The sequence below is a fragment of the Saccharomyces paradoxus genome, chromosome XV (genome assembly GCF_002079055.1).
Source record: "Saccharomyces paradoxus chromosome XV, complete sequence".
Taxonomy (NCBI): domain Eukaryota; kingdom Fungi; phylum Ascomycota; class Saccharomycetes; order Saccharomycetales; family Saccharomycetaceae; genus Saccharomyces; species Saccharomyces paradoxus.
The window spans coordinates 36070-60621 of NC_047501.1; the positions used below are offsets into that span (position 1 = coordinate 36070).

The 24552-nt window shown below is 38.7% G+C and overlaps 14 protein-coding genes across 14 annotated transcripts; 6 read left to right on the forward strand and 8 right to left on the reverse strand.

Annotated features, from left to right (window-relative positions):
• Positions 1 to 70: 70 nt before the first annotated feature.
• Positions 71 to 1882, reverse strand: SPT20 (Spt20p; the record flags this gene model as incomplete). Its single annotated transcript, XM_033913123.1, has 1 exon — positions 71 to 1882. The coding sequence occupies one exon, from the start codon at positions 1880 to 1882 to the stop codon at positions 71 to 73; it is 1812 nt and encodes a 603-aa protein (XP_033769014.1).
• A 353-nt stretch (positions 1883 to 2235) lies between these two features.
• PEX11 (Pex11p) lies at positions 2236 to 2946 on the reverse strand (the record flags this gene model as incomplete). Its single annotated transcript, XM_033913124.1, has 1 exon — positions 2236 to 2946. One exon carries the CDS (start codon positions 2944 to 2946, stop codon positions 2236 to 2238), a length of 711 nt encoding a protein of 236 aa, XP_033769015.1.
• A 221-nt stretch (positions 2947 to 3167) lies between these two features.
• On the forward strand, positions 3168 to 3746 carry PSF3 (DNA replication protein PSF3; the record flags this gene model as incomplete). Its single annotated transcript, XM_033913125.1, has 1 exon — positions 3168 to 3746. One exon carries the CDS (start codon positions 3168 to 3170, stop codon positions 3744 to 3746), a length of 579 nt encoding a protein of 192 aa, XP_033769016.1.
• A 110-nt stretch (positions 3747 to 3856) lies between these two features.
• Positions 3857 to 7090, reverse strand: CTR9 (Ctr9p; the record flags this gene model as incomplete). The annotated part of the gene is made up of 1 exon (XM_033913126.1): positions 3857 to 7090. The coding sequence occupies one exon, from the start codon at positions 7088 to 7090 to the stop codon at positions 3857 to 3859; it is 3234 nt and encodes a 1077-aa protein (XP_033769017.1).
• Positions 7091 to 7391: 301 nt separating this feature from the next.
• On the forward strand, positions 7392 to 8840 carry NOP8 (Nop8p; the record flags this gene model as incomplete). Its single annotated transcript, XM_033913127.1, has 1 exon — positions 7392 to 8840. One exon carries the CDS (start codon positions 7392 to 7394, stop codon positions 8838 to 8840), a length of 1449 nt encoding a protein of 482 aa, XP_033769018.1.
• Positions 8841 to 8882: 42 nt separating this feature from the next.
• On the reverse strand, positions 8883 to 9392 carry RIB4 (lumazine synthase RIB4; the record flags this gene model as incomplete). The annotated part of the gene is made up of 1 exon (XM_033913128.1): positions 8883 to 9392. The coding sequence occupies one exon, from the start codon at positions 9390 to 9392 to the stop codon at positions 8883 to 8885; it is 510 nt and encodes a 169-aa protein (XP_033769019.1).
• Positions 9393 to 9812: 420 nt separating this feature from the next.
• On the forward strand, positions 9813 to 10535 carry RRP40 (exosome non-catalytic core subunit RRP40; the record flags this gene model as incomplete). Its single annotated transcript, XM_033913129.1, has 1 exon — positions 9813 to 10535. One exon carries the CDS (start codon positions 9813 to 9815, stop codon positions 10533 to 10535), a length of 723 nt encoding a protein of 240 aa, XP_033769020.1.
• A 179-nt stretch (positions 10536 to 10714) lies between these two features.
• Positions 10715 to 12844, forward strand: PPM2 (tRNA methyltransferase PPM2; the record flags this gene model as incomplete). The annotated part of the gene is made up of 1 exon (XM_033913130.1): positions 10715 to 12844. One exon carries the CDS (start codon positions 10715 to 10717, stop codon positions 12842 to 12844), a length of 2130 nt encoding a protein of 709 aa, XP_033769021.1.
• A 173-nt stretch (positions 12845 to 13017) lies between these two features.
• ARG8 (acetylornithine transaminase) lies at positions 13018 to 14289 on the forward strand (the record flags this gene model as incomplete). The annotated part of the gene is made up of 1 exon (XM_033913131.1): positions 13018 to 14289. The coding sequence occupies one exon, from the start codon at positions 13018 to 13020 to the stop codon at positions 14287 to 14289; it is 1272 nt and encodes a 423-aa protein (XP_033769022.1).
• Positions 14290 to 14612: 323 nt separating this feature from the next.
• Positions 14613 to 15254, reverse strand: CDC33 (translation initiation factor eIF4E; the record flags this gene model as incomplete). The annotated part of the gene is made up of 1 exon (XM_033913132.1): positions 14613 to 15254. The coding sequence occupies one exon, from the start codon at positions 15252 to 15254 to the stop codon at positions 14613 to 14615; it is 642 nt and encodes a 213-aa protein (XP_033769023.1).
• A 304-nt stretch (positions 15255 to 15558) lies between these two features.
• Positions 15559 to 19578, reverse strand: RTC1 (Rtc1p; the record flags this gene model as incomplete). The annotated part of the gene is made up of 1 exon (XM_033913133.1): positions 15559 to 19578. The coding sequence occupies one exon, from the start codon at positions 19576 to 19578 to the stop codon at positions 15559 to 15561; it is 4020 nt and encodes a 1339-aa protein (XP_033769024.1).
• A 168-nt stretch (positions 19579 to 19746) lies between these two features.
• On the forward strand, positions 19747 to 21345 carry BSC6 (Bsc6p; the record flags this gene model as incomplete). Its single annotated transcript, XM_033913134.1, has 1 exon — positions 19747 to 21345. The coding sequence occupies one exon, from the start codon at positions 19747 to 19749 to the stop codon at positions 21343 to 21345; it is 1599 nt and encodes a 532-aa protein (XP_033769025.1).
• A 436-nt stretch (positions 21346 to 21781) lies between these two features.
• Positions 21782 to 22975, reverse strand: PFK27 (6-phosphofructo-2-kinase; the record flags this gene model as incomplete). Its single annotated transcript, XM_033913135.1, has 1 exon — positions 21782 to 22975. The coding sequence occupies one exon, from the start codon at positions 22973 to 22975 to the stop codon at positions 21782 to 21784; it is 1194 nt and encodes a 397-aa protein (XP_033769026.1).
• Positions 22976 to 23608: 633 nt separating this feature from the next.
• On the reverse strand, positions 23609 to 24474 carry MED7 (mediator complex subunit MED7; the record flags this gene model as incomplete). The annotated part of the gene is made up of 2 exons (XM_033913136.1): positions 23609 to 24327; positions 24366 to 24474. The coding sequence occupies 2 exons, from the start codon at positions 24472 to 24474 to the stop codon at positions 23609 to 23611; spliced, it is 828 nt and encodes a 275-aa protein (XP_033769027.1).
• Positions 24475 to 24552: the final 78 nt, after the last annotated feature.

Below are 24552 nucleotides of genomic sequence, written 5' to 3' on the forward strand. Positions count from 1 at the left end.
GATGTACTTTAATACAAAGTATATATATATTATATATATATACTAGGAATGATAACTCTATTTAAGTAAATTATGAAATTGTAGTGGAAGAGGGCGTGCTACTTGCGCTCTGTTTCTTCTTAGTCATTCTTTTCTTTTTAGGAGCCGGTGTACCACTCTCACTCTTTTTCGCATTTTTTCTGGGTCGCTTGACCTTTGGTTTGTCTAAATTGTTATTACTATTATTGTTACCAGCAGCATTGTTGCTGCTTCTTTTGTTTGCGTTTTTCATGACTCCACCGTTTTGCTGTTGCTCCAAGGCCTGCTGCTGTCTTTGTAGTAGCTGTTGCTGTGGAGTCAACGGAGCTGTCATCGATATTCTAGCGTTGAAAGGGGTCGGATTGATGTTTGCACTTAAAGCCTGCTGTTTTCTCTTTTCTTTATTTATTCTCCATTGTTCAATAAATTTCAGCCTGCTAAATTGATTATTATCGTTACCCATGGTGGATCCCACTGCCGCCGCCGCCGCCGCCGCTGCTAAAGCTACTTGGTTGCCGTTGGCCAAACTGTTATTCCTTGTATTTGACGCGGAATTCGAAGTTGAGGACGAAGCTCCACGGGCACCATTAGAATTAGAGCTTGCAATCTCCATCGCATTCTTGGTTAGTGAAACGGCAAACGTGGAGTTGGTTATTGTTGTTGTGCGTTCATTCATGATTAACATCAACTGTTCATAATTCGAACTATGTTGTGGAAATTCATCATGCTCTTCGATATGCCCTACAACTCCCTTTGTGCCTTCTCTCGTGGACTCAGCACGATGTTCGTGAACAAAGGATTTTTTTTGGTCATCCCAATGAGGTTCTGAGAAGGCTGCTTCTTCCAACATGTTCCGGTGCTCATATGGATTTAATGGAACGCTTAGTGATAAATTCCTCTTAGTAAGTGTTAATATTTCAGATTCAAACTGTTGATAAATGCTATCGGAAAACCGTGCATTATCTGCATAAGACATCATATCATAGTACGTAGTTAAATCGTTAGGCTTCAACAACGTTCGATATACTCTAGGTCGTTTGAAGGAGGCCTTCTTATTGGTTGTGTTGGCGCCTGTATTTGCTACACCGCTATTGAGTTCGGACGGTTGCTGAATCTTGGAATTGTCCTGTGTGCTACCATTATTTGAAGGGGGGGAAGAAGAAGTATTTGAATCAGGCTTGTTCTCTTTAGGGGTAACATCAACTGTATTCGTATGATCATAAACTTGTAAAATAAGATTTCCTTCATAGAATTGAATATTACAATCCCTCAAGACTTCCATAATAGCGTCGGGAATCCTTCCTCTGGCGACGTACTCTAAGAATTCTTTCAACGTTTCATTATTCTTGGTTAATATTAGACCATCGCTAGTCAGCTCAGGTTGCTTTTGCTGCTGTTGTAATCTGCTATTTGCAGGAGCGCAAATCTTATAATTATTCTCATAGATATGAAATTCAAAACTGTGTAAATATTGCTCATATTTTTTCAAAATTGAATCTGCATCTTCCACAAAATTGTAAAGTCTTTTCGGTCTTTTGTTTAGCGTCATAAGCATTTGATAGAACTGAGCCTCATAGTTTTGTAATGCTTGCTGTTTTCTCTGTTGTTCGAGTAGCCTCTGCTGTAGCAATAATCTTTGTCTTTGCTGCAATTGCTGTATTTGTTCCCTGGTTAAAGTCCTAGCACCTTCATTGGCATTATTATTACTACTAGTCCTCACAACGGGATGATTCACATTTGCTACCGTAGGGTTCATAGGTGGTACGTTAACTGGACTGCCTGGCGAACCCATATTGGATGGTGTTGCGTTCACAGGAATACCAAACACATGAGGGTCGTTTCCTGTCGGACTATTGGCACTCATCTCTAAAGGATATAGGCGCAAATTAACCGTCACTAATTCTTTCTAATTCTCTTGAAGGCCACTTTTTTCATTCCTTTCTCTGCATAGGTCGATCATCTTAGTACTTCTTCATGATTGATGTTCGTCAGGCATCATTAGCGGGTAACTGCACAGATCAGTGTCATAATAATCACATTATTTATATAAGAGTCATAAATGGAGCAAATAACAGGAAGCACTGTCAGTTGGAATCTTACACAGGTAGGAACATGGAATATTGGGTCATATACGTAAAAATTAGATTATAGATAAGGGCCGAATCATATAAAAGCAGAGAGTAGACAAATGAAAAAAAAAATAAAATAAGAAAAAAACTAGGTAACTTTCCACATGTCTTGCATACCAAGAATAGAAGTGACAACACCAGACAGCGCAACATACTCTTCGTTACTGGACAAATACCCCAAGTTGTTGAGGACGATGAACGAATCTGCGGCATCCCAGAATAGTCTTCTTAACGCAGAGTATCTGTCTTGATAAGCTTTACCTAATACCTTCTTGTGATCCTCATGCTCATCACCTTGGCTTTGTGATTTTGCCTTCACGAAGGCAGAAATTTGGGCATGCGACGTTTGGATCTTACGAAGATCCATAGCCAGACCACTTAGAAGGCCAAACAGCCAACACCAATTGGACCAACGAGGTATTTTCTTACCGGTAAGAATGGTTACAGGAATTACTTTCAAAATTCTTAAAAGGTTGACCTGGTCTAACGACAAGTATGCAGCGAAAAATATATTTTTCAAAACATTGCAGATTCTAACAACGTTGTCACTGGCCAACTTGTTGTCGTAAAACTTAGCAGCAGCCTGTAAGTGGTTCAAAGGTTTTAAAAACCTCAAAAATTTTCTAACTGTGGTGAATTGCACTTGTAATTGCCTGGCTAAGATAGAAGAGTTCTGTACTGCTAAAAATCTTGCTAGATACTGTAGCAATCTCAGAATCTTTTCTCTACCAGCTGAACCATCTAGAAATTTGACGAATCTCGTCACGGAGGGGTGATACACTACTGTATCACAGACCATATTGACTATATTACTTGTTGAGATCTTTGAAGTGATTAGAGGGAGAGAACGGACTTTCAGTTGTTGGAGTCACTTCCCTTTTATATTTGTGAATGATATACCCATCGCTTCGGGTTCTCCGAGATAAATGCCGACACGTAGTGAAAATCGCAATGGAATTGATGCCAACCTTGCTTTTGAGATTATGTTTTTAAAAGAAATGGAGGGCAAGCATAGGCAGAATGGGATACTATGACATTGATGATGTTCTGGCAGATGGGACAGATTTTCCTTGTAAATTTCAATATGATATCCCGGGTCTTGGTTATTTGGAAAACAACCCAGGACGACCCATAACAAAAAACACTAAACTAAACCTGCCGCTTTGGTTAGCAAGGATCCTGGCAATTGTAGGTGGTGACGAAGCCCTGATAGATGAAGAACCTGTGCCATTTGTGGAACTCTTGCCACCAGACATGTTTTCTACCAAAGTTATGAATGCTATAAAGACAGATCCGGTGGCCCTGGACTTGCATTCGATAAATTCGCATTTCTTCAGTTTGGCCATAAAATGGATAACGTTGTTCAGTGAAAAAGAACTGGCCAATGTGGTTAGTGAGTTACTTCTGCAACGTGCGCAAGAACTTAATCATCATGCTAGTAGTTTATCTATTGATCTAAGTTCGGCTGGAAAAAATTCAGCCAACACTAATATAGCAACTAGTACATTTTTACTGAAACTAGAGGAAATGGAGAAGGAAATATATAAAAAGTCGCATGAATCATACAAGGACACGAAAGGGTGGATGTTCAAGAAATAACACATTTTTTCTTTAGAAATACACTATATAAAATAACTATATAAAAAAAGGCAATAACAGTATAATATTACTATTTTTTTTAAAGTCTTGTTTCTAGTTTTCACCTCTTCTTAGAACAACCCATCGTTATCATCATTATCATTGTCGTCGTCGTTGTCGCCGTTTTTGTTTTGTTCCGAACCGCTCATTTGAGCTTCCTCCTCATCACTATCTTCAATAAATTCATTCGATAGTTGAGATTTTTTGCCCTTATTGTGGGAAGGTTTTTTCACCACATCATCTTCATCCTCGTCGCTATCAGAGACAGTCTTTTTAGCAGCCTTCCTTCTCTTGGGTTCACCGTCATTTTTTGTCTTCGTCGATCTCTTTCTTTTTTGCCTTGGTTTTTCTTCGTCATATTCATTGTCTTTGTCAGAAAGATCTGAATCATCCTTAACATTGTGTTCACTTATAGCCATGGCTTCACGCTCTTGGATTAACTTTTGTGCCTCGTCTTGTAGCCTTCTATACTCCTCCGCCTGTTTTTCTAACTTCAAACGTTTGGCTTCCTCCTCCTGTTTCATTCTTTCTTGCTCTTCTAATTCTTTTTCCTCCAAGATTTTACGGGCTTCATCAATTTTGGCGCTTTGTTCCTTCTCAAATTCTTCTTGCTCGTTCAAAGAACGTTCTAATGCACTTTTCATAGTGGTTTCACCCAATTGAATACGCTGTTCTAGCTCTTCCTTAGGAATCATATTAAATTCTTTCAAGTCATTCAATTCTCTAAACAGTTCCAGACCCTCCTTCAAACCCTCTAAGGAATCCTTGATTTGTTGCACCGTCCTAAACTTGGGATTTGATCTTCTTAGCGTTTCTGCTATTTGAAATTGCAACAAAGCAATATTAAACTTAACGCTATGGATGAACTTGCTCTTAGAAGATTCTCTAACAAATAGATCTAAAGAAGTTTTAGCATTTTCTAATGCTTTTTGATAAAAGCTCACAGATCTTTCTTTAATAGCACGTGCGTACCAAGCCCTACCCAATAGGTTCAGAATATGTGGTCTTGTCTTTTCATTGTCAAATTTTTTTAAAACTAGTTCATAATTCTCGATGGCCTTACCATATTCACGCATTTCCAGATAGCAATGGGCAAGGTTCAATTGAACATCTTCGTTGTCTAAAGAGTCTCTTACTTTCCTCAATATTTCCAGAGCGGGTCCTAACCTTTTGCTTTCTGCAAAAATGATTGCAAGACCCTGAGCAGCGAAAATATTAAAAGGATCAACTTGTAAAACTTTCTGATATAACTGAATGGCTTTCAAGTAAGAATGCTTTGATTTTTCCTGTTCCTTTGGATTCCTGGACTTCTTTCCATCTCTGGCGATAGTCACATATAAATTAGCCAAAGAAATTAAGGCGTATGCATCGTGGGAATTATATTTTACCAAAGTTTCCTTGTTATGAGTTGTGCTCTTTTCATTGTTTTTTCTTTCCTTACTATTTTTCAAGTACCAGCCATAAAATGACCGGATCTCCAGATCAGACTCTTTTAACTCTAATAATTTATTCATTTCCGTACTCATATCTGAATCTTCAATCTTTGACTGTGCAAACTTGAGATATAGATTTCTTATTCTTGCTGCGATATAAGCTGGATGTGGAGACGTCACCTGGGAATATATAGATTCCGATTTTTCACAATCGTTTTTCTCATTGGTTCTAGCAATGTTATATTCAAGTGTAATATTTACACTTTTATCCATATCACTAACTTTTGCCTTCGCTTGTTTGAAGAGATCATCGGCCTTCACAAGGTCACCGTTTATGAAGTGATAACATGCCAAATTATTGAGTACTTCCAGCGGAATTTCCTTCTTAATGAACTCCATTTCCTCTAAAGCTTTGGAAAGATAATCCAATGAAGTTTTATATTGGTTTTGTAATTCATAAAGTTGGGATATGACAAGGTAAGCTCTGGAAATAACTAATTGATTCTTTGTAGCAAGCGTTAATTTTAGGTATCTCTCTAAATACTTTAGGGCCTTTTCATTTAGGTTGCTTTGTTCTTTGGCAGGAATGTTTTTGGCCGCCTTAGCATCAAAGGCCTTGCCCGCATAAAGCATACCCAAGATATAATTTAATTCTTGTAAACTTTCATTTGTCTTATAAAGATTCTCAAACGTAATGATACTTTCCTCTAACAAGTTATTTTTTATTTGAGTTTGACCCAGCCCTAATTTCGCGAGGAGATTGTCATCATTTTTTTTCAAGCTTTCTTGAAACATGATGAATGATTTACGATAATCACCTAATGCATAATGTGCTCTACCGCACCAGAATGAAGATTCCGATAGAACTGTTTTGGCTATCAAGGGGCTCATTTTTAAAATTTTGTGGTGATAGATATTCAAAACAGTCTGATAATCACCTTTGAAGTAGTAATAAGTTTGTAATAGTGTCAATAAAACAGGATTATGCTGGTTTTCGGAGAAAATATTGTTCAGGTCAGTCAACGCCTTTGCAAAAGCCTCCTTAAAAGTTTTGTCATTTGTAGAATTGGTTAAAGAGTCATGGAATTCACCCAATAATACTAAGATTGAGGCACTCGTGTTCTTTGGGTTTAGTTGCAAAGCTCTCTGCCACGATTTGATGGCCATCTTAGGATCCTTTAACTGCCAAAAGCACAGACCAATTCCAATACGAGGATCTGGTTTTAAAACAGGGTTTATAACCAACAATTCTTGGAAAATTTTCAGACTGGCCATATAGTTTTTCTTCTGGTAAAGTAATTTCGCTCTTAGCAGTAAAAACAAACAATTGGGTTTGGATTGCCTACCAGACCTATGGTCTTCAGCATGAATACTCTTTACAAAAAGATCAGAGGTTTCCAAAGCCTTGTCATAATGACCGCGCTGGTAGTACAATTCAACCGTGGCTAACATATTTCCAATCCATGTAGGATCGAATCCAATAGCATCTTTTAAGTTTAATTCAGCTTGTGTGAGTTCATGCTCTTTTGTTTCCACACTAAGCGATTGTCCTTTCGCTAAATTCAAATGTGCCCAAGTCAGAAAAGTGTGTAATGAAGCCCTTTCAGAGTTTTGAAAAACATCTAGGGCCATTTCAATCAGCTTAATACCTTCGTTTGTTTTCCCATGGTTACAATAAGCAAGAGCAATGGTCAACCAATGTTCCTTTTCAGAATTTTCCTCGACTAACAGAGTCTTCAAATCGGTGGGATCATCCGGTAAATCGGTTTCTAAATCGATACCGACCAATTCTTCCGAAGCTTTTAATGGGATATCTAAGGACGTGGGCCATTCCATAGACGGGTAGCCTTCGACTTTTATTGCGTTTGTCATGTTTTTTTTCTTGCTCCCAACACAAATGGACCAGACAATTGGAACTATGCGGAGAAGTAATCGCTTGATAAGACTTTATGGCTCAATAACAACTATATACCATAATATTATCTTCTTTTCCTTTAAAGTGAATAATTTTTCATTCGGAAAAAGTCAGATTACGGGTAACGGACAATCGATTACGTGAAAATTTTCAAAAATATAGCGATGAGCTACGACATCCATGTTAATTAACAAAGTTGCTATGGACCCATATCACTTTAGATTGCATCTGGGGTGAGAACTAAGTAAAAAATACACGATGAATAGAGTGATTCAGAAGAGAATTTTTGTTGGGAATATTTTCCATGACGCAGACGACTGTTATTCGGAACTCCTAGACCGATTTGGTAAATTCGGAGATTGTCAAGATGTTCAATTTGAAAAACACAACCATTTTGCATTTATTGATGTGAAGTTTAATGATGACGCAGATTTTAACAAGCTCAGAAAGAGCTTTAATAATGTTAAGTTTAAAGGGAACATTTTGAAGGTTGATGAAGCAAAGCCGAATTGGGAAACTACCTGGGCGGTACAACATGCAAAGGATCTCAAGGAAGATATCATACTAAAGATGAAAATGAAAAAAAAGAATTGGCAACATTATAAGAAAATGGAAAATGTAGCGAAAAGCTGGAAAGATCATAAGGAAGTTATTGCTGGCAGGATGAGGGAGGCACCAAGGAAAAGGAGTCAATTGAGAAACGTTACGTTCAGGATTAATGTCAATGGGTCGTTGAAAGTCTATAAATGTTATAAGACTAAATTATGGGGTTATGAGAGGAACAAAGAATTGAACGACCTTGTGTACAAGTTTACAAATAATTTCTGGAAAAACGGGTATAACCACATTGTTGATAGATTGGATTATAGTCGTACCGCCAGAACTGTTAGATTCAAAAATGGACTGAAACAGCTAACAGTGTCACAAGTTGAAAATACTGGTAATGGGGAGATGGACAGCGATGAACACATGTCAGAAGAAGAGAAGGAGAAAAATAATGTTATTCTGAATGACCTACTAAAAGGATTTGATTTCGACAAACCAATAGCGTTGAATGATTCCGACGAGGAGCCCATAGCCCAACATGAAGAAGAGGAAGTAGACGCTTCCAAACATGAGAATGTTAAAATGGAAAAAGTACCCGAGGTAAATGAGCCGGAAGACGAGAGCACCATACCACAAGATGTTTCAGAAGAAAAGACAGAACATGACGACGACGGTGTTGACGTGCAGGAGGACCATGAATTTATTCCGACTTTCACCAAGGAAATTGGTCAAGGTACAATAAGCAACACTGAGACGCTGAGAAACCTATTCAACCCCACTGAAGCAGAACCAGTATCACAATTCAAGTTAATTGAACATTCTGATAATGATATTGATCATGCGAAGGATGTTGACGTGAACCAACTGGAGGAAAAAGTAAGTAAATCTCACAATGTAGGTCTCACGTCTCCCATATCACAAATATCCAAAGATAAAGATACCAAAAATTTCTTATTTTTCCCCCATTCACAATCGCCATTTTTAGTGGGGCAAACACAGTTGAGTAAAGTAAGGGCTACTGGAAAAGAAACAATACTATCGAACTGGGATGAGGAGTTCTGGGCTAACAGAGGCAATTGGACTCGTGATATGAGGCGCAAGATGAAAGATGCACTGAAGCACCGTAAGAGGAAACAATCAAAGAGCGGGCTTCTTCTATAGTGACTATATACACATATATAAAATAGATTTCTCTGCGCTTTCTTAAAAAGCATTTTTACCGAACTTAACAGCCATTTCCACTGCAGCAGCACCCCAATCTTCACCATGGTTGTGCATGGAGTGTGCTTCATCGATGCCGGCTCTGGCCAGAGCTTGTTCTTCAGTCATGCAAGTTAAGAGGCCAAAAATGACGGGCATGTCAACCTTTTCTTGTAAGTTCATCAACGCATGAGTGGTGGAATCTGAAATGTATTCAAAGTGCATGGTACTACCTTTGATAAGCACACCAATAGGAATTACAACATCTAGCGGTTCTCCCAACTTTGCTTGTCTGTCAACAAACCTCTTCGTCCCCCAAGGTAATTCATAAGATCCAGGAACAGTTTCAATTATTATGTTCTTTTCTTCGACACCAAGGGAGGCCATTCTTTCAATGGCACCTTTCACAAGGGCGTCGATAATAACACGGTTCCAACGGGCATGAATGATCCCGACCCTGATTTTGGAACCGTCATATACTTGATCTGGTTTGCCTAGTCCTTTAACTGCCATGCTGCGTTATACTGTACCTTTTTACACTTTTAAACTCACCCTCAGTGGCAATATTTTATTATTCTCTTTTATATAGCTACTTTTCTCTTATTAATGGAGAAAAAAGGACACGGATACCTCCGAAAATATCTCCGCTCCATGAACATGTCATTATACTATAAGAATTGGCCCACGGAAACCTCCGAAAGCTTCCCAAGGTATGAATCCCTATGTCACAGGACTTTGAAGGCTTTCCATGATGCTGCGTGAAAGCTAGTTCTATCTATCTCAATGAAAGCCACCATATTTATTAGGCCAGCGGTGTGACCCGGCTGTGATCAGCTGAAATTTTTTGGTTTTGAGAAGTATATTAAACCAAGAGTGCAAACAGATGCTTCAGCAGCTCATCTCCATGATCTAAATCAAACAAGAACGCACAAGATGTCTACGTTCATATTCCCTGGCGACAGCTTATCTGTAGACCCTACTGTACCTGTTAAACTGGGTCCTGGCATATATTGTGACCCCAATAGTCAAGAAATACGACCCGTCAATGCAGGTATATTGCATGTTTCCACCAAGGGTAAGAGTGGTGTGCAGGCCGCATATATAGACTATTCCAGTAAGAGATACATTCCTTCTGTAAACGATTTTGTAATCGGTGTTATTACGGGGACGTTCTCAGATAGTTATAAAGTGTCGTTGCAAAATTTTTCCTCCAGTGTTTCACTATCGTATATGGCTTTTCCCAATGCTTCAAAGAAAAACAGGCCAACTTTGCAAGTGGGCGACCTAGTGTATGCAAGAGTTTGTACGGCGGAAAAGGAACTAGAGGCTGAAATAGAATGCTTTGACTCAACTACAGGTCGCGATGCTGGTTTCGGGCTATTGGAAGATGGTATGATCATAGATGTAAATTTGAATTTCGCACGCCAGTTGCTTTTTAACAATGACTTTCCGTTATTAAAAGTATTAGCTGCACATGCCAAGTTTGAAATTGCCATTGGTCTCAATGGAAAGATCTGGGTTAAGTGCGAGGAATTATCTAACACTTTAGCTTGTTATAGGACCATAACGGAGTGTTGTCAAAGAAACGACGCCGCAGCGTTCAAGGATATAGCAAAAAAACAATTCAAAGAGGTACTTACGGTCAAGGAGGAGTAGACTACCATGTATAATCAAAATATAAACATATAGATATCATCAATATTATTACCGCACGCCTTTTTCTAATGCCTTGTGAAAAAGCGAAGAGAAAAAAGTTTCATCTCATCTCATCACATCTTAACAAATGAACATATGAACATATAATTTAGACAGATATAGTGTATAAATTCAGCGCTATGAAGAATTTAACTGCTGTAAAGCAAACAAGCAAGGATGCCAAGCAAGAAAGACGCAAAAAGTACGCTGATTTGGCCATCCAAGGTACAAATAATTCCTCAATTGCTTCCAAAAGGTCAGTGGAGTTACTCTATTTGCCTAAACTGGGTTCAGCCAATAATTTTCAAAGAGATAAAAATGACAAACTGTTGGAATATTTCAAATTTTTCGTTCCTAAGAAAATTAAAAGATCCCCCTGTATTAATAGAGGCTATTGGTTGAGGCTATTTGCCATCAGGTCAAGATTGAACTCCATCATTGAACAAACGCCACAAGATAAAAAAATAGTTGTTATTAACCTTGGGTGCGGGTATGATCCACTGCCATTCCAACTATTAGATACCAATAACATCCAAAGTCAGCAATATCATGACCGTGTTTCTTTTATTGATATTGATTACTCTGATTTATTGAAAATTAAAATCGAGTTGATCAAGACTATACCTGAACTTTCGAAAATCATTGGTCTCTTTGAAGATAATGATTATGTTGATAAAAGTAATGTTGATTTTTTAACTACTCCAAACTATCTCGCCAGACCGTGCAACTTGAACGATTCTAAAATGTATAGTATACTACTAAATGAGTGTCAATTATACGATCCAAACATCGTTAAGGTATTTATTGCTGAAGTATCACTGGCGTATATGAAACCAGAGCGTTCTGATAGTATCATTGAGGAATCTTCTAAGATGGAGAATAGTCATTTCATTATTCTTGAGCAGCTGATTCCAAATGGACCATTTGAGCCCTTTTCTAAGCAGATGCTGGCGCATTTCAAGAGAAACGACTCTCCACTACAGTCTGTACTAAAGTACAATACCATTGAGTCACAGATTCAACGATTTAATAAATTAGGTTTCGCTTACGTTAACGTGGGTGATATGTTTCAACTGTGGGAAAGTGCAAATGAGGTGACCAAGAATGAACTTCTGAAGGTAGAACCTTTTGACGAACTAGAGGAGTTCCATTTATTCTGCCATCATTATGTTTTATGTCACGCTACAAACTATAAAGGATTCACATTTACTCAAGGGTTCCTGTTTGACAGACCGATGTTCGAGACTGATTTAGCTGTGGATGAAGACTATCAGCTTCTAGAATGGGAGTGCGCTATTAATAGAAAATTTGGCGATGCAGCCGTCGCTGGGAATGACGTGTTTTACATGGGAGGTAGTAACCCATACAGAGTGAACGAAGTATTGCAATTAAGTATAGATCACGATAAAATGGATATAAAGAGTATAGAAGTAAGCAGTAGTGAGGTCCCCGTGCCAAGAATGTGTCACACTTTTACGACCCTTTGTAAAAATGACCAGCTGCTACTTATTGGTGGCAGGAAGGCGCCCCACCAAGGTCTCTCTGATAATTGGATATTCGATATAAAAAAAAAAGAGTGGTCGATGATTCAGAGTTTATCAAAAACGAGATTTAGACATAGCGCATGTAACTTGCCAGATGGCAACGTCCTGATCCTTGGCGGGGTTACAGAGGGGCCTGTCATGTTGCTGTACAATGTCACCAAAAAAGTCTTCAGAGATGTAACACCGAAACATGGATTCTTTCAAAAGTCACTAGTATCAGCAGGCCTGGCATTTGATTTTGTTTCCAATCAAGGCGTTATATTGGGTGGGGGATATATGGATCAAACAACTGTCTCGGATAAGGCGATCATTTTCAAATACAATCCGGAGGATGTCATTGAACCAATTACGGTTGTCAAAAAGCTCCAGCATCCATTGTTTCAACGTTATGGCTCCCAGATTAAATATATTACTCCAAAAAAGCTATTGATAGTCGGTGGAACAAGTCCTTCAAGGCTATTTGACCAGACTAACTCTATAATTAGCCTTGACCCCCAGAGTGAGACGCTAACGTCCATTCCCATCTCAAGGCGCATTTGGGAGGACCACTCCCTGATGCTTGCGGGATTCAATTTGGTTACCACTGCTACGGGAATCATACATATTATCGGAGGTGGTGCCACTTGCTATGGATTTGGATCAGTGACTAACTTGGGTCTCAGGCTCATAGCAAACACGAAAGAACGCTCCTGTCTGGATTCGAATGGTTGCCAGCTCGCTATGTGACTCACTTAAAGTACATGATGCGTCATCTGCACTTTTCACGAAATAATGGCCTTTCCGCTGTATTTAAAAGCGTGAAAAAAAAAAACTTTGCAACATCAAGAAAATTCGACTCTTAAGTGCAAGTGACTGCGAACACTTTTTTCTGTTAAGATAATTTAAAATCGCTATCAATCATGTTTAAAAGATATTTATCCAGTACGTCATCGAAAAGGTTTACAAGCATTTTAGAAGAAAAGGCCTTTCAAGTGACCACTTATTCTAGACCTGAAGATCTATGTGTGACTAGAGGTAAAAATGCGAAGCTGTATGATGATGTGAATGGTAAGGAATATATCGATTTTACTGCAGGTATTGCTGTGACCGCATTAGGCCATGCAAATCCTAAGGTGGCAGAAATCATGCACCACCAGGCAAACAAGCTGGTTCATTCTTCCAACCTTTACTTTACCAAGGAGTGTTTGGATTTGAGTGAAAAAATTGTAGAAAAGACCAAGCAATTCGGTGGTCAACACGATGCCTCAAAAGTATTTTTATGTAATTCGGGTACGGAAGCAAATGAAGCTGCTTTGAAGTTTGCGAAGAAGCATGGTATCATGAAAAGTCCCAGTAAACAAGGGATTGTTGCATTCGAGAACTCCTTCCATGGTCGTACTATGGGTGCTTTATCTGTTACTTGGAATAGTAAATATAGAACTCCTTTTGGTGATTTGGTTCCCAATGTCTCATTCTTGAATTTGAATGACGAATTGACCAAACTGCAAAGTTATATTTCCACCAAAAAGGATGAGATTGCTGGTTTAATTGTCGAGCCCATACAAGGTGAGGGTGGGGTTTTTCCAGTAGAAATTGAAAAGCTAACCGCATTGAAGAAAATATGTGAGGATAATGATGTTATTGTTATACATGATGAGATTCAATGTGGTTTAGGACGTTCAGGTAAGCTATGGGCTCATGCTTATTTACCAAGTGAGGCTCATCCAGATATTTTTACATCTGCCAAAGCGTTAGGTAATGGGTTTCCCATTGCCGCCACCATCGTCAATGAGAAGGTTAATAATGCTTTGAGAGTTGGTGACCATGGTACCACGTATGGTGGTAATCCGTTGGCCTGTTCTGTAAGCAGCTATGTTTTGGATACCGTAGCAGACGAATCTTTTTTGAAACAGGTCTCTAACAAGAGTGATATCTTAAAAAAGCGTTTGCGCGAGATTCAAGCCAAATACCCAAATCAAATAAAGACTATTAGAGGAAAAGGTTTGATGCTTGGTGCTGAATTTGTCGAGCCACCCACCGAGGTCATCAAAAAGGCCAGAGAATTGGGACTTTTGATCATTACGGCCGGTAAGAGTACCGTTAGATTCGTTCCTGCTTTAACCATTGAAGATGAACTTATCGAAGAAGGGATGGATGCTTTTGAAAAAGCCATTGAAGCTGTCTACGCTTAGGTACAGTCCCTGTTGATTTATCATGTATAGATTGTTTTAATTCCGTTATTATATTGTACTATAAGTGCCATTCGATCAGATACATACAAGAGCGGCGTACGCGATATATATATAGGTGACATGCCTTCCATATCTTGAAATGGCATATTTAACAAGGAACCTTTCCTTTTCTTACAATTTTTTTTTTTTTTACCTTTTCTTCTGTTTTAACATGATGAGTTTATACGTGCATCCTAACTAGTAGAACGTATATATATTATATTATGATTATATATATAACTTTAATTAAAATAACAATTATCTTAAGAAAAATTCAGGCTATCTTACAAGGTGATTGATGGTTGAGGGTGTCTACCATTGGCACTGGAATGTGGAAAGAATTCCAAATGCCCGTCATCGGTTAATTTTAAAACTTGCTTGAATTTACCACCAATTCTCAAGAGTGGTTCTTTATCTTCAGATTTGGTCCATAAGGCAAACTTGTTACCACCTTTTCTAATGCTTAAAACGACACCATTAATTTGGGAGTCGTCTTCATCAATGGTTTCACCAATAACTGCTAGTAAAGTTCTTAGCCATAATTCGTCAATATCAGCACCTTTGCCTCTAAGTTGGAAAGACCATTTACCACCTTTGGCGTTGGCTTCATCTTCCCATTCAGGTCTAACGTCATTACGGAAAACATGGTAATCTGATTTCAATGGTAGTTCATGTGGCTCAGGAATATTTTGAATGATAGCCCAGAATTCTTCAACAGTTTGGAATGAAGTCACAGGACGTAATAGATCAGACCACGATTCAGATTTATCAACGGCTGGCTTTGTGTACCATAAAGTCCATTTGGTGTTCAATGGGTGCTTGACATCGAAGTGAGCACTGTCACTTAAAACAGTCTTAGGAGTAGCTGTGGTATCATCGACTGAGACGTTTTCTTCAAACTTCTTGCTAACTTCTTCAACAGACATTTTTCTTCCTTTTTCACTAGTTTTCAGACAAAAATGCTTTTATTTTTCGTAAAACTCCTAGGAAGTACTCAAGCACTAACACAAACACATATGTACAATATAACTCGAAATTCAATACCACCTCTTGCAATGTAAAACTCTCTTTATCAGGTATTGCATTAAACTCTATTGACGACGAAAAAATTTTCTTTTCGAAGAGGGTAATGAAATATTACCCGGCCTTTATTGGCGGGTAATATTTTCCTTAAACGATTTTACTGAACAATGATGAAGGATATGTTAAACTATACATTATGTGGAGGACTTAGATGAAGGCAACGCCGGGACAACCGCCAGGACATTCATGTTCCTTCTCATCGAGAAACCATTCTTGTATACACTGGAAGTGACCTTCGTGTCCACAGGGAAGTATGACCATGGTCAGTTTCTTTAACGGTCTTTCACATAGGACACAAGGCGTATTCTTCTTTTTACAAGAGTCACAATACCAGTATCCGAACTTGTCCATGATCTTCTTATTTCCCGTCTGCTGAGCCTCCGCTCTGAGCTTTTCTTTGGAGCTTTCGTTTGTAATCAACTCACCGCAGCGTTCGCAAAACAGCCTGATGGAAGATTGGTCACCTTCAGACCCCATGATATCTTCGAACGGGCAATATTTCAAGACGTCTGCAGCAATGCCGAATAATTCGTATCGATGTAGCAACAATAAGAAGTGGGCAATTGCGTCTTTCGCAATATCGATCTCTGTTATTTGGTATATCATTTGGAAAAGGAATAAAATATTCACCGTTAATACAACGTTCCCGGTCTCGGTAGCTTGATTGTAAAGTTGTTTGATGAGTTTTTTCGTGTCCCAAGGTGGATCATCAACACTTTTCCTGCATTTGGCAAGTTTTTTCGTCAATGAGGAAGAGAGTTGTTCCCTGCCAATGCTATCTGGGCGAGACAACGCATGCCCGGGCGATCCGATTACTGGTGCTGTCTGAGAAGAAAGTTTTTTGAAAGTTTCTAGTTGGGAGGTCGTTGTGGCATAGCTTTGCAACGATGAAACCTTACTACGTGGGCTCACGCTATTGTAAACAAACCTGGGAGATATATTGTCGTCTTCGTTACCTATATCTGTATCTCCATTGTAGCCGTTGGGAGAATGCAGCATAAAAGTATCTATGAATGACTTGCGATGTTCTCGTTTCTGTAATATTGGTATACTTTTGGCGATAGGAGACATATGAGCATGCTCCGATTTGTTTGATGAATTATGAGGTTGTTCTTCTTCTTCTTCTTGTTCATCTTCATCTTCCTCTATAATCACGTCGTCACTCGCAGTTTCTCCTATTTTACCTCTAGGCTCCGGGTGTTGACTCTGTAGCTCTTTTAATTTACTTAAAACTTCATCCGATTCCTCATTTGGTTGCGCATACGTGATTCTTTCCGTGTTTTTTAGCTGCTCTTTGAGCTTGGAAACTGGTTTCTTTTCTGTTTCACTTGGTTCGTCAGAGCTAGCTCGAAATGCCTGTGGCCTTTCTTCTATTAACGATTCAGCCCCGCTTGTTCCTTCACCATCCTCCTCTAAGAATTCTTTTCTTGCTTTCAGGTTTTCTCCTGCTTCGAAATCGGAGCTTTCGTTGACTTCCATATTAGATGCCTCATCAGGTGAAACTTGGGAGGAAGTCATCCCTTTCAAGTCCCATAGTAATGAATCTCTTATCAAGATCCAGATTTTAAAATTGGTCAGATCATCTATGGAGAGATAAACTGATGCGTTATGTGTTGCGATAGATATTAAATCTACCAGTGTTTGCATTTTGTCCTGCAGTTCTGCTTCCAGGTTTTTGTCGATCTTCCTAGACCTGCCATGGCTTTGGTTATTTGCAGAGATGGATGATATACTTGATCTGACATCCTTCTCGTCAAACTCCTTAGAACTGTTGGAATTCCTCTTGGATTGTTTGCTATTTCCTTTCTCATTCATTAAGGTAGCCCATGTATTATTTTCTGGGAAATTGTACTTTTTCAAAAGATGGCTTTCGATTATTTTGTCATCATCATCATCATCATCATCATCATCACCATCACCATCATCATCTTTATCACCATCATGCGCTTCAGTTACATTTTTAGTAATGCTAATGTTTTCTACGTCTTTTTTGTACATAGCGTCTGCACTGTCTGCAATATTCTGCTCTTGAATATACGAAAACTTGAGTTGTCGCGCCAAAAATTTAAACGTTTCTACTGGCGACCTTCTAATAGAAGAGTTTTTGGAAATGACGTCCTTTTTCCTTAGGTGAGCGATTTTGGTTAATCTTATGTTATTGAAAATTTGTGGTATATCTAAAGTGATGATACAAGGCGGCTCAATGGCAATTTCTTCTTTATTATCAGTTTGTGGTGTTAGAGATGTCAATGATGCGGAAGAGTTATTAAAAGAAGATGCCGCAGATGTTAGTGTTAGACTTTTTGTGCTGAATGTTGGGCCTGCTTTTAAAGTTGGTGGTCTCTCTGGTGCAAAGCTTGTCAATCCAGTATGGCTAAACCCTTTTTTTATCCCACCAATTATTCCCTGGTTCTCTGAATTACCATTCTTCAGATTTTTCATTGCACCCGGATGCTTCTTCCCCGTAGCAGTTAAAGCAGGTTGAAGCTCCGGTTCTGACAGCTCATATGAGCCTATTTCCTGATCAACTGAAAGTAAACCGTTACCATCCAAATCTCTCCATGTTGTTGTATTTTTGCTCAGATTTTCGAGCACTGTTGGTTCTTTATTAATGTCCCAACCATTAATACGGGTTCCCTTATCAATATTAAAGATCAAGTTCTCATCCCACCATACTAATCCTAACGAAGGCGTTTCTGATAAGAGAATATGTTTGGGAATGTACTTTCTTGCTAAGGAATAGATGCGAACTTCCGCTTCGTCACCCATTGACGACATTCCCAGTAATGAATTATATATATTGTTACTATAAGCAGGCTTGAATTTCAATTTGGTTACCGGATAGCCTGTGTTAATTGTGAGTTTGGGAAATGCCAGTGAGCTGCTGTTGTTCAGGGACGTACTGGGTGTATGTAACGAGGGAGAGTTTCCGTAATTTAGAACTGTATTTTCAGCGCCATTGGCATTGTCACCAACATACCAAAGGCAGCATTTCCCATCCCTACCACCCGTAGCAATGTATTCTTGATTAGGATGCCAGTTTAAACAAAGACCTGGTCCTGTGTGCGCATTTAATTTTTTTTCATATTGGGTAGGTTGTCGAAGATCAAACTTCAATAAGTATCCTGAATCGTGTATGGAAGCGAATTTGTAACCGCTTTTAAAATTACCATACGTTGATGTACCCTGCTCATTCTTGATTGCAAAATTGTAGCCGGGCATCCATTTTACGTCTCTTATTGAGTCAGATGCCGTATTTATATTAATATCAGACCTATTTGAGCTTTTAGATTTATTGGAACGTAGATCCCATATTTTCACGCAACTGTCTTGCCCGCCACTTATTATTAGGTTTGATTCGACCATGTTGAAATCAAAACTATTGATTGATCTAGTGTGTTCGCATAAAGATGTTATCAAGGGATTGTCTATCGAGGAACTTTTATTGAGATCATATATCGATATTGCCGTAGAATTGTTGCACACTGCAATACAGTTTTTGTAGTTATTAAATCCAGTCTTGACATCCGCAATGGTACTAAATTTGTTCTGCCTTGTTCTTTTGCTCAGCTTGGGCAATAGGGATGTCGTTCCCCTTGTTGAGGTATTGTTATTAGGTGTTATGAAATCATGGACGCATTTGATAGATCTATCTGAGGGCGAGAATTTATACAGCCCCAAATGTGTCTTACCTGCACAAACCAGACCATTAATGTTTGGATCGTTCACTTTGTCTATACTAGATAATTCTTTATCCACTTTGGTGGTGTAAATGAGCCCAGATGACTTTCTTGTAGTTGTATTACTTGCATTTTTCTTAGTTTTGACTTTAATATTTGACTTATTGCCCATACTTCCGGCTGTTTTTACGTAGGAATTCTTATCATAGGGCAAATAGTTATCGTTGAATGAACTAGTTCTGTGACTTTCAGGCATATAAACCCCGTTACTGTAAGAAAAAGTTGGAGTTAGGTTAGGTCTTCGTATAGAATCTAATACGGATGGTTGTCCACTATTTGAATAATGATTCACCCGAAAAGAAGAATTATTGCTTGACGAAGATCCAAGAAACTCGGCTTTACCCAAAGAACTAAAGTTCCTGTTTTTTGGTATCGGGGTGCTTCCCTTGGGAACTGAAGCGTTTTCCATGTGTGGAGATAAGCTCATGATTCTTAACTGCAGCCACTCAATATCTAACTCGCTTTTCAGCCCACAATCGCTGCCATATGTATTATCAATCAGTTTTCCTTTTTCAGTAATCACCTGTTATACATCGATGTTTTTGACAAATAAAAGAGAACTTTCCGAGACAGAAAAATTTAAACCACACCGATTATGCATAACTCGATATTCAACAGCATTCTGGCAAATGATACATTAAGAAACCAAGAAAAAGCTGGGAACTCACGACAGGATTTAAATCACATACAAGTTTTTAACATGGATGCCTCCCCGATTACACCAAGCGCAGATGATTACGGGATGTATACTACTGAGATTTCACATCATAACACGATAGAATTAAAAAATCTACTATCATCATCAGACTCTAGAAGGAATTCTCAAGACGAAGATAGGCTATCCGGTAATACAAACGTAGTCAAAGAAGTCGACTGGCAAGGCGAGAAAGTTAAAACATATCCGCTAAATTATCAAACTGTACCATTAGTGAAGCTGCAGGTGATAGCATGCTTGGTTATGTTCGTAGTTTTTGGCATGAATGATCAAACAGTAGGTGCACTACTTCCTACACTGATCGAGTACTATCATATATCGCGGGTGGACGTTTCAAACGTGTTTATAGTTCAACTCTGTGGCTATGTAGTGGCGTCTTTATCAAACGAAAGATTGAATAAGCACTTTGGTATGAGAGGGGGTATGCTTCTAGCAGCCGCTTTGTGTATAGTATTCCTTATTGTTTTGGCAACTGCTCCCTCCAATTTCTACGTCTGTATGTTTTGTGGCCTTCCTCTTGGCTTAGGTATCGGCATTTTAGATTCTACTGGTAATGTTTTAATGGGTAGTCTTTTAGTTCATAAGAATGAACTCATGGGTATCATGCATGGTCTTTATGGGGCAGCAGCTATGGTTACTCCGCCCTTGGTTTCATATTTTGTTGAATGGGGTCACTGGTCTCTCTTTTTTCTTATTCCTCTGTTCTTTTCTATAATAGGCATGATTATAATCTTTCCAGCCTTTAAATTTGAAACTGCCAGTAAATACGACTATCTCTGTTCTATGGAAAACAAAGAAAATAACAATGATGTAGAAGGAGGAGGTGATGAGTCTCAGATGGAATCTACCAAGACAAGCCCAGGATTTTTTGAACTTTTAAAAAATCCCGCTATTTTCTTGTACTCATTATATTTGTTTCTTTACTTAGGTGCTGAAATCACGACTGGTTCATGGTTCTTCAGTTATTTATTAGAAACTAAATCAAGTAATAAGGTCGCTATGTCTTACATAGCAGCATCATTTTGGACAGGTTTAACTGTAGGAAGGTTATTCCTAGGATTTGTTACTGAGAGATTCTTCGAGAACGAATATAAAGCAAGCAAAGCGTATGCTTTTCTTACCCTAACGTCATACACATTGTTTGTGCTTGTTGGGCTGATCAATTCGAGCTCAGTTTTCTATTTCATCGTGTTATTCTTTGTTGTTTTCTGTTGTGGTACGTTTATCGGACCATTGTTTCCAAATGCAAGTATAGTTGCCTTACAAGTGCTGCCAAAGAGATTACATGTGAGCGGAGTTGGTGTTGCCGTTGCAGTTGGTGGTTGTGGTGGCGCAGCCATTCCATATTTGGCTGGGGTCCTTGCACATACAGTGGGTATCCAGTATATTCCACTACTATGTTGGATTATGGTTGCATTATTTACATTGGAATGGACATTGTATCCTAAATTCATTAGAGGTCATGAAGAATATTTTTAGTTGCAGAGACACTATGGGCATCAGTGTTGACCTTTATTGCATTTATGAAGAATTGTGGTCAGAAGAAATAGAAAGGCAAAATATAAAAGAAATTCAGACAAGAACATATGGAACTTTTTAATATATAGTATACATAATGACTTTGTCGGTCGTTTACAAACAGATACAATTTTAAGTAAAAAAGTAAAACTATCTGGAGTCTATAAAGAGCTTTTGGAAGCTGTTGCACAGTAGCGCAAGCAAAGTGTGTAGCGGCCTTTTAAAGAATAATATAATATAACTAGGGATACCAAAGGAAACAGTAGAAGAATAGAAAAAGAATGCGAAAAGGTCGTAAAATGGTCATTAAAAGGCGGGAGGTAGATGGAGTTCTGGAGAGTATCATAAGTATCATAAAGGAGCACGGGCATTCAATGCACGTATGGTGAGGTATCAGTCAAGCAAATCCATTGCTTTCAATTAGGCTTTGCAAATCATCGAAAAACTCATCATTAACAACAGAGTCTAGAGTAGTTAAAGTTTCGCCGGAGCTATTTTCGAAATTTTTAAAAAACAATCTAACAGCTTCGATGTATTCAAAACCAAACATTTGAGAATAGTGGTTGATAAAATTTTCTATGACCATAACGGTGTCTCTGATCTGTTTGCCACAAGTCGAAGGGTAATGACTCTGATTTAGAGAATGCGGCTCCACGACACCCGCGTTGATTACGTTGAAGAAAAACAAGCTCGTATCAATTTCTTCATGTTCGCTGATATATCGATGGATTTGATTGAACTCATCTAGGGAAAAAGGTGTGAACTGAGAATAGTAATGTTTTAATCTCTTTGCGAAATCCTTAATGGCCAGTTCGTACGGTTTGTCTTGGTAGTCTTCATTAAACGATTTATTGTGAATATTGTATTTGATAAAGCTTCTGTTAAAACATGACACCTGTAAAATGATGGGCACCAAATTAAAACTAGAAAGCTCATCTGTATTGAACGAACAAACCTCTTCAAATATAAATCTTCTTCTTTCGGTGGTAGAATTTGTGGCGTCGAAGATACCCACGTCACATTCATCGTTGTTAATTTCGTGGAACAACTTTTGCAAAGTAATTCTGGCATACGTTTCCTTTTTATCGTTATTTTTCGGATTAAACAAGTCTTCCGAGGATGTATTTGACAAAAGCAAAGGCTTTGAAATGGTGGCGCAGCTGATTTGCCTTCTCATCTTGCCAGCATTAAAAACTTTACAGCGTAGAGAATTAGTTAGCGGATTGTTCTTCAAACATTGAATTAAATGAGAAGAAATGGTAGACTTTCCAGTAGCTGGTAGCCCGATCAAAACAATCATGAACTTGTTAACTTTTCCATTTGTATACGTGGCGTCTGCATTGTCTCTTTTGTAATTTAAAGTGATGGGTAGATGTAACGGATCGTTAGAAATAACCCTAGGAACCTCTGCAGATAGCAGTGAACTTTTGTGGTTATCGAAAAAATCAGAATCTTGGCAATCCAAAGTGGCTCTGTCGAGAGATGCACTTGAGTAGCTGTTACCGGTGTTGAGTGAAAAAAGAGAATTTGAGGAATTATACTCGGAAGTCAGATATCCATCGTGAGAGTCTGAATCGGAAGAACCACCCATTTTCAAACTTCTAGTGGAAAAAACGCGTTCGTTATCCCTCTTCTTCCTTTTCTTTATATCTAAAATATTAAAAATCGTGTAAGGTTATTTGTTTTTTCGAGGGCAGCACAACTCGAAGGAACTTGGAGCCAAATAAGAAGTATAACTACCGGGCTCTACTTGTATTGTCTGTTTAGTGGTTCTCGTGTATGAGCGTATCCGACCTTCTACGACCCTTTAAAAAAGCAAATAAGTCGGTTTCCTGTGACACCAAAAATAAATGAAAACGCTTCTCTTTAGAGCATGTCTTTCTTATATAAGCCAATCTTCCACACGAAAAGCCGAGTTATCCAATTTACTTTTTCTACTTTTTTACATTATCAATCGATCCCGATGCCCAGAGAAGAAAAAGAAAAAGAGGAAAACCAATTTCCGTTGCAGACTCATCTGTGCGCGATTTCTGTGCAAAGGTGGGGCAATCGTGCCTGGAATCTCGGAAATACGTCAATTAATTTTCTTTGTATATATTCCGATAAGCTATAGTTCGTATTTTTCCGTTCCGAGGGGGGGTACGGGTGGATCACCACGTGCCGATTATACGGTATACGCAGTGAAAAATGTATATAGTTACACAAGTGGTATATATTAGCGCGATCATCGGGACGACGATGGAGGAGACTGTGATCCGGTTCTCAAGGTGTCCTGTATGCTAGTGAGTTTGTCCTGTACCTGTTTGCACACTTGCTCGATCTCACGAATTTCGCCGCGCTTGTATTCTAGTTGTTCTTCTAGTAGCATGATAAGAGACTCTCGGGACTGATGGGGTCTGTACTCATTAAGCAAGTGGTGAATATTGACGAGAATGGTCCTTATGTCCTCCACTTTGCGCTCGTACACATCCGGATTTATGCTCAATACTCCGACGAGCTCTAAGTAGTTCAGCAGCAGCGATTTCAATAGCTTTCGTAGCTCTTGGATTTTATATTGGTAATTTGTGCTTTCATTTTCTGTGGATTTCTTATAAAGCTGGGTGAGCCCCATGCTCTCTAAATCGGGTAATTGGTCCTTCACCTGCCATATACTTCCAAACGCTCGATATTGCTGATTTTTAGGCATGGGTGGTGGGATCAGGTAATCCAGGGCACAAGTAATCTCCTCTTCGTCACTGCCATCGCTGCTATTTAGAGCCGCCTGCTTCGTGCCCGCAACCTTCTTTTCTTTGTATTTTGGTAATTTTTCCAGATTGGATTGTGTAAAAAACTTCACGTATGGGGGTGGAGGAGGGTATAGTGAGCTGACCTCATTGCCAGGATCATTGGACATTTTTGGCTTGTGAAATTTTTTTATTTTGCTTGGGTATGAGATATGAACCTCTTTTATGGCATAAACACGCTTCTAATGACATACGTACTGAAAATACAAGGTTCTTTATTTAAAGTTCCATTCTGCAAGTCGTCTATCGTGATAATAGTTTCTTCTAAAGGTGCGAAGAAGGAAAACATAAAGCCCACAGTAGGCATATGGGATTCGATGTGTGCGATATAAGCTACTATCAAATTTATTTCTTTAGAGATAGAGAAGGTTAGAAAAAATAGCAC